The sequence below is a fragment of the Orycteropus afer genome, unplaced genomic scaffold (genome assembly GCF_000298275.1).
Source record: "Orycteropus afer afer isolate SDZICR_OR568_19922 unplaced genomic scaffold, OryAfe1.0 scaffold00006, whole genome shotgun sequence".
NCBI lineage: Eukaryota > Metazoa > Chordata > Mammalia > Tubulidentata > Orycteropodidae > Orycteropus > Orycteropus afer.
The window spans coordinates 20,012,043-20,024,064 of NW_006921593.1; the positions used below are offsets into that span (position 1 = coordinate 20,012,043).

Consider the following 12,022-nt stretch of genomic DNA (forward strand, 5'->3'; position numbering starts at 1 on the left):
AAGCCATGGTATTTTCAGTCACCTTTTATGCACGTCATAGCTGGACAGTGAATAAGGAAGACTGAAGAAGAGTAGATGCTTTTGAGTTGTGGTGTTGGAGAAGGATGCTAAGAGTACCATGGTCTGCGAAAAGGACCAACAAATCTGTCCTGGAAGAAGCATAGCTAGAATGCTCCTTGGAAGCGAGAATGGCCAGACTTCATCTCACCTACTTTGGTCATATTGTCAGAAGGAACCATTGCCTGGAGAAGGATATCATGCTTGGTAAAGTGGAGGTTCAAGAAAGAAGGGGAAGGCCCTCAATGAGATGGATAGACACAGTGTTTGCTATGATGGGCTCAGCTATAGCAAGGTTCGGGAGGCTGGTTCAAAACCGGGCAGTGTTTCATTCTGCTGGCATAGGGTCACTCTGAGTTGGAGACAGCTTGACAGCACCTAACAACAACAGCGACAACATCCTACCCCTCTTGAAAATGCTGTTGTCAAGGAAATGATCTCTGTAAAATATACGTTGAACTATAGATTTCCCTCTAAGGCTTTTGCTGCATCTCAAATTCTGATGCTTCATTTTAGAATTCCTTTAATTTAAAATATTTTCAAAATTTTCTTGAGACTTTTCTGACCCATATTAGTTAGAAGTGTGTTGTTTATTTCCAAATATTTGGAGATTTTCCATCTGTCTGTTAACCGCTTTCTAGTTTGATTCCTTTGTGGTCTAAGCATACTTTGTAAGACTTTTTTTTTAAAACATATTAAGGCATTTTCTATGGCCAGTGTATCTTCTATCTTGAACGTTCTGATGGGGCTTGAGAAGAATGTGTGTTCTGTTGTCCAGAGGACTCTGGAAATACCAAGTAGGTAAAGTTGATTGAGATGTTTTTTGTGTCATCTGTATCTTTAACTGACTGCCTGCTGGATCCGTCTGTTTCTGACAGCAGTGAAGCCTCCGGCTGTGGTTGTGAATTCGTCTGTTACTATCAGTTTTTGCCGCATACATTTGGACACGTTATCGTTAGGTGCATATGTGTTAAGGATTGTTACGTTTTCTTGAAGAATTGGGCCCTTTATCATTATGGAATGCCCATCTTGATCCCTGATCATTTTTCTTGTTCTGAAGTCTGCTTTAATCCAGCTCCATCAGCTTTTGGTTAGTGTGCGCAGGATGTATCTTTGTCCATCCCATTGCTTTTAAGTTGTCTGCATCTCTGTGTTTAAAGTGGGTTTCTTGCACACAGCACATAGTTGAATCTCGTTTTTTGACCCAGTCTGACAAGCCCTGTCTTTTAATTGTCTTTTTCATTGTGATGGTAGGAGTGACAGCTCCCCACCTCATAACCTATTATAGCCTAAAGTGGAAGTTTTCTTCAAACATTAACTTTTTGGTTTTGTTTAGATCTTTTGTTTGTGAAGTGGCAGAAATGCTGTCATGTATGTTTTCATTCTGAAGCTTGCTTTACAACATTAAGCAAACACCCAACAACTCCACCCTTGTGGTAACAGCTGCTGTCCCCAAGTTTGTCTCTGGGCCTGAAAGCCCACAGTGTAGGAGTTTCTCACCATCACTTGGGAGTGTCAGTGCTGTGTGGGAAGGTGCTTGATGGAGGCGTCCTGTGTTGACACGCCCTGCACCTTCCCTGGGGCCTGGTCACAGCCAATCCTGCCCCTCCTGCCACTTGCTCCCAGAAAGGACCCCAGCAGCACCGTGGGCTGCTTCTGCCCCTCTGCCACCCCTCAGAGGCTGGCACAGCCATCCTTGGAGACGCTCCTGCTCTTTTTGTGCCCCCTGCCTCGTGTGGTATCACCCATGCCTGCTCTGCACATCTCTCCCTGCTGTTTATCTGCCCGAGTCTCACATGCTCTTCCCTGGATATGTCATCCGAACAGAGACCCAGGGACCTGCTCTCCCCTATATACGTCATCCTCATGGGCTCCCAAGGACCTGCTCTCCCACTATGTGTCATCCTCATGGGCTCCCAGGGACCTGCCCTCCCACTGTGTGTCATCCTTCCAGGCTCCCGGGGTCCTGCTGTCTCACTGTGTGTCATCCTCACGGGCTCTTAGGGTCCTGTTCTCCCACTGTGTGTCGTCCTCACGGGCTCTTAGGGTCCTGTTGTCCCACTATGTGTCGTCCTCATGGGCTCCCGGGGACCTGCCCTCCCACTGTGTGTCATCCTTACAGGGTCCCGGGGTCCTGCTGTCCCACTGTGTGTCGTCCTCACGGGCTCCTGGGGTCCTGTTCTCCCACTGTGTGTTGTCCTCATGGGCTCCCGGGGACCTGCCCTCCCACTGTGTGTCGTCCTTACAGGTTCCCGGGGTCCTGCTGTCCCACTGTGTGTTGTCCTTATGGGCTCCTGGGGTCCTGTTCTCCCACTGTGTGTCGTCCTCATGGGCTCTTAGGGTCCTGGTGTCCCACTGTGTGTCGTCCTCACGGGCTCCCGGGGTCCTGGTGTCCCACTTGTGTGTCGTCCTCACGGGCTCCCGGGGTCCTGCTGTCCCACTATGTGTCATCCTCATGGGCTCCCGGGGTCCTGCTGTCCCACTGTGTGTTGTCCTCACGGGCTCCCAAGGACCTGCTCTCCCACTATGTGTCGTCCTCACGGGCTCCTGGGGTCCCACTCTCCTGTGGTGCTCTGTTGTGTAGGCAGCACTGCAGATTCCACTTCCTAGAGTTAATTCCATGTCCCTGTCCTCGGCCCAGGTTCTGCCTCTTCCAGCCAGGACCCCAGCCAGCCTGCCGTGTCCTTGGCCATGTCCCCGTCATCTGGATGCCCTTTGTTTTCTCCAGCCTGCCTCAGTTGACTCCTTTCCTGGAACCTCCGCTTACCTCTTCCAGGCTCCTTTGTTGATGCTTTTGTCTGGCTCTGGCTTGTTAGTGCTTGCTCCCTCTGGGCGGAGGATGAGGTGTTGTGTGGGAAAAGATGACCCTGCCTATCCTAACCCTGCCTGAGACCTGTATGTACATGGCTCTGGGGTCCTCAGCATGGTGACGATACAAAGGCATGGCTCTAGGTCTCTCTTCATGGTTCCAGTACATAGGCATAGCTCTTGGACTCCTTGCATGGTGATGGTACATATGCATGGCTCTGGGACCCCTGTACTGTGATGATATGTAGGGATGGCCCTGGGAATCCCTGCATGGTGGTGACATGTAGGCATGGCTTCAGGACCCCCTGCATGATGACAGTACTTATCCACAGCTCTGGATCCCCCTGCGTGGTGACAGTACTTATCCACAGCTCTGGGGCCCCCTGCACAGTGACAGTGCTTATCCATGGCTCTGGGAACCCCTGTGTGGTGACAGTACTTATCTGTGGCTCCGGGCCCCCCTGCATGGTGACAATACAGTGCTGTGTTCAGAGTGTGCTCTCAGTCATGTGACAGCCTGATTCTACACCATGGTCAAAGCTGATGTCTCAACAGAAACTGTGACTTTGGTAGTGGTGTGGTTTCCTGGTTATCAGAGCACGAGGGACGTTGTGTTGTAAGAGGATTACAAACGGTGGTATGTCTGTGGCTTGTTATTTAATGGTAGAGTTGGGCATCGTGGATAAGGTATTTGGCTGCTTAACCAGAAGGTCAGCGGTTCAAACCCACCAGCTGCTCTGTAGGAGATAGATGAGGCAGTCTACTTCTATATAGATTGGAAACCCTGTGAGGCAGATCTCCTCTGTCCTATAAGGTCTCTGAGTCAGAATCAGTGTGATGGCCATTTGATGTTTGGAGTTTTGGTGGCTCAGTAGTGAAGCACTTGGCTGCCAACCAAAAGTTCATGGGTTCAAACTCACCAGCTGTTCCACAGGACAAAGGTGAGGCAGTTAGCTTCTGTAAAGATGACAGCCTTTGAAACTTTGTGGGGCAGTTCTACTCTGTCCTCTTGGGGTGCTGTGAGTCAGAACTGACTTGACGGCAGTGGGTGTGGTTTGGGCTTTAGTTTAGGTTTTATAAGACACCCATGACAGCCACCTGACATTTCCTGTAACCGTGGGAACACTTGCTCCCGGAAGCTGAAACCACACCCTTGCCTTTACTGACTTGCTGCTTGATTGTTTCTGTTTTAATATTTGATGTCTTCGTGTAAGTGACACACACAGAGTATTAAACCTGAAGGGAGATCTACTTATGTGTAAGCGCTGCAGCTGCGGCGTGCGTCGCCGTGGGCAGCTGGCAGGAATGCACGTAGGAGACACGTGAAGGCCCGGCAGTATGTCCCTGCGGTGCCATTGGCATGTTGGCTTAATAACGGCTGGACAGCCACATGGGCTTTTAGCTGACACTTAGACGTGCCTTTCACCACTGTCCCTTGTATTCAGCCTGCTGCAGCTGCTTCAGCCCTGTTCGCCTTGCAGAATGACGCGTGGGCCACGTGGGCCTCAGACCTGGTCAGCTTGCTCCATCAGTGGCACTTGGGGCTGCGTTTGCATCAGGCCTGGATTATTCTCACTGTCTGGCTGGACGCCAGCTGCCTCTGGGGCTCGTTTGGGGGAAGGTGGCCTTGAAACCCTTGCTCTCTTAGTTTGAGCCTTTCAGCAGGGAGACACCAGCATTTCTTTGTAAAAGCATAAAAAATACCCTTCCGCTTCACGTAGTGGTTGGAGCCAAACTAAAGTCGGTGTGCAAGAAGCCAGTGGTAACACAGCCTCGGTGTTCTAGCAGCCAGTAGCCTGAGTGGGGACATAGGGCAACTGGTATTTCTTGCTGCCCAGAAAAGCAGAGGGTTAGACATTGGAGACGCTGGTGCCACATACAGTCCTACGTGGCCCTGTTACCTTCAGCTCCTGGAGTCAGCCGTGACCATGTGCAGAGTAGCAGGTGGCTGGGGTGACCAGGAGGATTGCTGCTGGCCCCTTGTTGGTGTGAGCATAGTGAGTGATTGCATGGACAGTGCCAGGGACAGTTTGGTGGTTAGTCCTGTGGCTCCTGCTTCAAAGGTCCCACTCTGTTATGTCCCCACAGTCATGGCTTTTCAGCGTTCAGGCCTGAAAGCCCGAGAGCAGCTTAGCTCCACTGGGTGGTCCTTGGGGTGAGTGCTGGCTCTTCAAGTGCCCTTCTGGCCACCAGCAGCATTCCTTTCATGGGATGACCATATGTGGCTGTGAAGAGCAAGGCAGCCTTGTTGGAGGTTTAGTGCTGACAGTAATGTTCGCCGTGACCCTTGCTGTCTTCTTTCCAGGGTGCAGGATAAGTTGGCAGTGCTGAATTACACGACCATTCCTGTCTATCTCCCGGAAATCACCATTGGCGCCCACCAGAGCGACCGCGTCTTTCGCAGATTCCAGGAGGTAAGGGCTGGGCATGGAGCCTGAGTGGGCAGGCCTCCCCCAAAGATGGTGGTGGTTTGTCTTTTCTCATGTTTTCATGGGAAAGAGCTCCACTTTCATTGCAGGGATGTCTGCCTTGTCGCTGAGTGAGCTGGCGTGGCCTCAGGTGGTAGCTCCTGGCAGGGTGTGCCCAGCCAGCGCCTCTGCCAGGCAGCCCTTGGTGTGAACAGTGTTCTCTGTTCCTCAGCTTTTATCTTGTTTTTCGATGTTAAGTTGACACCTGCTGTTGCCCTACATCTCGTGTTCCTCCACTGACAGTTGCTAAAGGGGCAAGGAGGCCGCATCTCCTGACCTCCTCTAACCCCACAAGAGGAAGACAGGGCCCAAGGCCTATTCCTGTGAGGCCAAACATGCCGCCTCCCTCCAGCCCTTTCATCAGCCCCGACACCAACTGTTCTTCCCGCAGCACCCACCACCTTTCTGCTGGGTTCAATAATCCACTGCAGTGACCACACATAACTCACAGATTATGGGGTTTATTAGGGAAGCACCAGGCTACAATTCAAGTTCAGAAAAAACACTCAGTGTCTCTCAGCCTGCTGTTTCTCAGCCAACAGTCTCTCTCAGCCACTCTCCCAGCAATGGGTGTATCTCAGTGTCTCTCTCAGCAATGTGTGTCTCTTATGCCTCTTTCCCAGCAACATGTGTCTCTCAGGAGCGTGTTTCTCGCAGCAGCACGTCCTTCTCAGCCAGCAGTCAGAGAGACTTCTGCCTCTAGGAGGCCTCCTTTTGAGCGTGGCAGAGTGGCCAAACTAACCAATCTTAACATCAGAATTCTAAACACCTGAGAGAGGCAAACTTCCCAGAACATTGCTTTGTGCCACTGTCAACAGAAATACCCTAGGTGGATAACTTTAATGATCAGGAGCTACTCAATCACTCAGGGCAAATTCCACTGCGGAGTTTACAAAGACTTACGGCTAGAAAAGCCATACCAGGTAATTTACTACACCGCAACAGTGAATGCGTGCTTTTCTGCAGAAGGTCTCAGAACGTGGGGTGGGGCCAGCTGAGCCCGGGCAGTGGGGCCGGCTGTTTCAGGGAGACCCCGAGCTGATGGTGCACCTCCTGAGCAGAGTCTTTGTCCTCAAGGCAGAGTCGGAGCAGGAGCCCGGTTGCTGGAGGACACCTGTTGGTTTTAGTTTGGCATCTGGCAGTTGTAGCCCCTGGGAACCGTGGCGTCAGTGGGAGAGCCACACTTCTGTGGCTCTTGTGGTCATTGGGAAGCATGTAGAGAGCCTGTCTAAGTGAGAGTTGCTTGCTGTGTGGTCAGTGTTGGGGATCGTCCAGTCCCCCTTGTGTTTGTACATTCCCAGCTGGCATAATCAGTGTGGTGGAATCACTGGACCCCATGGAGTTTCCTGAGACTTGTAAGTTCTGCTTGGGTAGCCAGTGAGGCTTCGTGGGGAGCCAGGTGAGCAGCTGTGCTGTGATGTGCCTGTCACCTCCTTGTGTGTTTTACAGTGGCTGCTGGACACGGTAATGCTGTGGCTGGTCCTGACTCGTGGCACCTCCACTCTGGGACACAAGCCTCATGCCACCCGTTGGTGTTGAACGCAGTCTAACAGCTTCTCCCTGAACCGCTCTGTTGGCTGCTTTGCGGTTTCACGAGGTCACATCCAGATTTGAATTTCTGATCGATGCAGGACTGCTGAGGCTTGCTGGAGGCCCCTGGCTCCTCGCCCATAATCTTCAGGAGCTTCTGTTGCGTTAAGTGTTCTGAGTGTGACTTGTTTGTGTTCTGTATCTACTGATGCCTGGTTTGCAGGGTCTCTCATGTGGTCATTTGCAATCCTTCTGATTCCTCCCTACAGGGGCTGGTTGCTCTCTGTGTCCTGCCCCATGGAACTTTCTCCATCTGGCGAGGGGCTGGGTGACGTACAGGGACCCACTGGACTGGAATGTCAGATTGGCACATCTGGTGAAAGGCCGGGTGACATTCACGGACTCACTAGACTTGAATATATCAGATTAGCAAATTTGGTGAGAGGCTGGGTGACGTACAGGGACCCACTGGACTGGAATGTCAGATTGGCACATCTGGTGAAAGGCCGGGTGACACTCAAGGACTCACTAGACCTGAATATATCAGATTAGCAAATTTGGTGAGAGGCTGGGTGACGTACAGGGACCCACTGGAGCCAACTGGGATCAGCAGTAAAGCTGGCCTTGGGCTCAGTGTGTGGCGAGTAGGTGGAGTCTCGGACATGCTCGCATGGCAGGGCTCTGCATTCACCAGTGCTGGGATCGGCCCTGGGGAGCTCCCTGAGCGGGTCTGCTGCTCATAGGCCCTCAGGTTCCTGAGGAGCAGCATCATGTTAGGGATCACGTTAGGCTGCCTTTGAGTGTAGACTCCAGGCCCCACGGGCAGGGTCAGTCTGAGCCCCCACACTTGAGGGCGGCGTACTGTTTAGACCCCTCAGGCCAAGCTTATTCGACCACCCAGAGGCCCCTTTGCCTCCTTCCCTTCCCCTCTCTGAGGGTAGCCCTAAGGGAACACTGTAAGGGTGTCTCAGTCCCAGCCCCTCAAGTGTGAGCAGTATATGGGGATGGGCCCCCTGCCCTGTAACTGGAATTGCCTCTGTAAGCAATAGGGAAAACACAGACATATGGGGGGCAGGCTGCCAGCTCTCTGATGTCCTCCCCCATACGCTCACCAGCTCACTTGGTACTCTTATGCAGCCCTTCCCTATGGTGGGGCCAGTGGCGGTGGTTAGTCCCGTCAAGTCACCTCTGACTCATTGTGACCCCATGTACAACAGAATGAAATACCGCCCGGTCCTGTGCCAGCCACACAGTCCTGGCTGTGCTTGAGCCCTTGTGTCAGTCCATGTCGTTGAGGTCTTCCCCTGTTTTGCTGACCCTCCACTTTACCAGTCATGACATCCTTCTGCAGAGAATGGTTCCTTCTGACAATACGACCAAAGTAAGTGACGCAAAGTCTGGCCATTCTCGCTTCCGAGGAGCTTTCTCCAGGACAGATCTGGTCATTTTTTCTGGCAGTCCATGGTACTTTGAATGTTCTTCACTGACACAATTGAAAAGTCAACTCTTCTTGGTCTTCCTTATTTGTTGTCCAGCTTTCACATGCGTATGAGGTGATTGAAAATACCGTGGCTTGTGTCAGGCGCACCTTGGTCTTCAGAGTGACATCTCTGCTCCTCAGCACTTGAAAGAGCTCTTTTGCAGCACATTTGCCCCAGTGCAATGAATGCATCGTCTGATGTCCTGACCGCTGCTTCCATGGGTGCTGATTGTAGAACCAAGTAGTAGGAAGTCTTTGACAACTTCAGTCTTTTCTCTGTTTATCATGATGCTACTTATTGATCCACTTGTGAGGATTTTTATTTTCTTTGCATTGAGATGTAATCCATACTGCAGTCTGTAGTCCTCAGTCTTCATCAGTAAGTGCTTCATGTCATCCTCACTTTCAGTGGGCTAAGTTGTGTGGTCTGCATACCACAGGTTGTTAATGCTCATTCTTCCAATCCTGATGCTACGTTCTTCTTCACCTAGTCCAGCTTCTCGGATTATTGGCTCAGCATACAGATTGAATAAGTATGGTGAAAGGATACAACCCTGACACACTCCCTTCCTCATTTTAAACCCTGTAGTGTCCCTGTGTTCTGTTCAAATGTCAGCCTCCTGGTCTATGTACAGGTTCCTCATGAGTACAATTAAGTGTTCTGGAATTCCCATTCTTCTCAATGTTATCCATAATTTGTTATGATCCACACAATCAAATGCTTTTGCGTAGTCAATAAAACACAAGTAAACATCTTTCTGGTATTCCTTGCTTTGAGCCAAGATCTATCCAACATCAGCAATGATATCCATTCCACATCCTCTTCTGAATCCAGCCTGCATCTCTGGAAGTTCTTTGTCAATATACTGCTGTAACTATTTTTGAATGATCTTCAGCAAAATTTTACTTGTGTGTGATATTAATGATACTGTTCGATAATTTCCACATTGTGTGGGATCACCTTTCTTTGGAATGGGTACAAATATGGATCTCTTCCAGTTAGTTGGCCTGGTAGCTGTCTTCCAAATCTCCTGGCATAGATGAGTGAGTGCCTCCAGTGCAGCATCTGTTTGTTGAAACATCTCAGTGGGTATTCCGTCAATTCCTGGAGCCTTGTTCTTCACCAGTTCCTTCAGTGCAGCTTCGACTTCTTCCTTCAATACCATTGGTTCTTGATCATATGCCACCTTCTGAAGTGGATGAACACTGACCAATTCTCTTTGGTACAGTGACTCTGTGTATTCCTTCCATCTTCTCGCGATGCTTCTTGTATCATTCAGTGTCTTGCCCATAGAATCCTTCGGTATTACAATCTGAGGCTTAATTTTTTTCTTCAGTTCTTTCAGTTTGAGCAATGCCAAGCACGTTTTTCCCTTTTGTTTTTCTAACTCCAGGTCTTTGCACATTACACTATAATACTTTACTTTGCCTTCTCAAGCTGCCCTTTGAAATTCCATTTAGCTCCTTTATTTCTTAATTTCTTCCATTCACTTTAGCTACTGTCCATTCAAGAACAAGTTTCAGAGTCTCTTATGATATCCATTATGCCCTTTTCTTCCTTTCCTGTCTTTAATGACCTTTTGCTTTCTTCATGGATGATGTTCTTGATGTCATCCCACAACTTACCAGGTTTTTGGTCATTGGTGTTCAATGTGTCAAATCTTTAAATGGTCTCTGAATTCAGGAGGGATATGATCCAGGTCTTATTTTGGCTCCTGGGGACTTGTTTTAGTTGTCTTCCGCTTTGGCTGGAACTTGCACGTGAGCAGTGATGGTCGGTTCCACAGTCAGCTCCTGGAGTTGTTTTGGCTGAAGATCCTGGGCTTCTCCCTCGCCTCTCTCCACAGACGCAGCGGATCTGATTCCTGTGCACTGCATCTGTCGGCGTCCACGGTCACAGCCACTGTTCATATTGTTGGAAGGTGATTTGCGATGAATAAGTCGATGGTCTTGCAAAATTGTGTCCTGCAGTATCACTTCTGTCACCAGGGCTGTGTTCCCCTTTTCTTCTTTGTTCCCAACTCTCGCACTCCAATCAGCACACGTGTGATCATCACCACATCTTGGTTGCGTATTTGGTCAGTTTTGGACTGTAGAAGTTGGTAAAAATCTTCAGGTTCTTCATCTTTGGCTTTGGTGCATAAGTTTGAATAATAGTAGTTGTATTGATGGTCCTCCTTGTGGTTGTATAGATACTATCCTATCACTGCCAGCACTGGACTTCAGGACAGATCTTGAAATGTTGTTTTTGATGACGAGTGCAATGCCATTCCTCTTCAATTTGTCATTCCCAGTGGAGTTGACCTTACATAGTAGACTTCTCATAGTAGACCTTGGGGAGGAGAGGCTGTAAGTTGGTTTCCAGTTACGATTCTGACCGTTTTCAGTTGAAGGAGGTAGATGCTCCTAGGACATGCTCCCTGCACAAGTCTGACTGCACCCAGAGTTGCTGGGACCCGGCACCTCTGTCCCTGTCGCTGTTTCCTCTGCTTCCTTCTTGGGTGTATTTCGCCGTCAGTCTCGGTTCTCCTCGGCCAGTCTGTGAGTTGGAGACTCCCAGTAGCATTGATGTGCTGACGCTGTGTGCTCTTGCCTTCCATAAGGACCTTGATAAAGGCGAGCTTCAGGACACAGCACTAGGCTCTGCTGAGCAACACTGAAGCAGGGCAGTGTTGACTGGTCAATTCCATTTCCTGGTGACATCATCTTAGAGCTCCGGTGGGTTTCCTCTTGTGTTAAAATACAGATTCTCAGTTTCCACGTTGTTCGAGTTAAGAAGTGGGTGTGGGGTACTGAGGATGCCTCCCTCTGTCAGGGTGAGGAACAAAGGGACTCGTCCCATCTCTGTATCCCCCTCTCCGTGCTCTTCTGCATCTCCAGTGACTTTATTTCTACGTATGGAAAGAGGCCAACACGTGGCCCTTTGAGAAGGGAATTAACAATGCACCCCTATTGGTTTGTATGTTTCTTCTGTGAACCTGCTGCTACGAAGTGAAGGCCAGGGTGCTTAGAAAGCATGCACTCTCCACCTGTCAGCAAATGCTTTCAGGGGAGTTTGCTAGTATCCACAGCTAATGCGAGTGCAGGGGGATCAGGGATGAAGACGTTTCAACTGTGTGGTATCCGACACGAGATACCTCACATGGATGCATACGCAGTCCTGGGTCTCGAATGTCTGACACACAAACAGTCCCTCAAAAAAACAAACCGAACTCACTGCTGTGGAGTCGATTCCAGCTCATGGCAACGCCCATTGTGTGTCCAGGGCCATCAGTCATTACAGAAGCAGACTGTCTCATCTTTCTTGCTCAGAGTGGGTTGTGGGTTTGAACCACCAGTCTTTCGGTTAGCAGCCAAATGCCTTAAGTGCTACACCACCTGCGCTCCTTATGAACAATTCATACTTGGCCTTTAAGCAGGGCTTTGAGTCAAGGGGAGCCAGTCCTGTGGTGGCCACAGAAGGGAAATAAACAGACCTGAATTCCTACAGTGTGGGTGACTCATTGCTGTGATGGGAATGGGAAATATGACAGGTCGGAGCCCTGGAATGGTAGACTCAGAAGAGACATAGTGAGCCCCTGTGGGAGCCTGCTGCCTGAGGTTGGATTATTGTCAGGACTGTGGAGAGACACACATTCAGAGTGGCACTCACCCACCATCTTTTTTTTTTTTTTTTTTT

At 50.0% G+C, this 12,022-nt stretch overlaps 1 protein-coding gene across 1 annotated transcript in view; it reads left to right on the forward strand.

Moving 5' to 3' along the window:
* The window catches only part of NDUFA10 (NADH:ubiquinone oxidoreductase subunit A10), a 48,736-nt gene that overhangs the window by 26,714 nt on the left and 10,000 nt on the right, over window positions 1-12,022 (forward strand). The window contains exon 9 of the mRNA XM_007941506.2: window positions 5,171-5,279. Coding sequence (XP_007939697.1) covers window positions 5,171-5,279 — 109 coding nt within the window. The remainder of the gene's footprint in view (window positions 1-5,170; window positions 5,280-12,022) is intronic.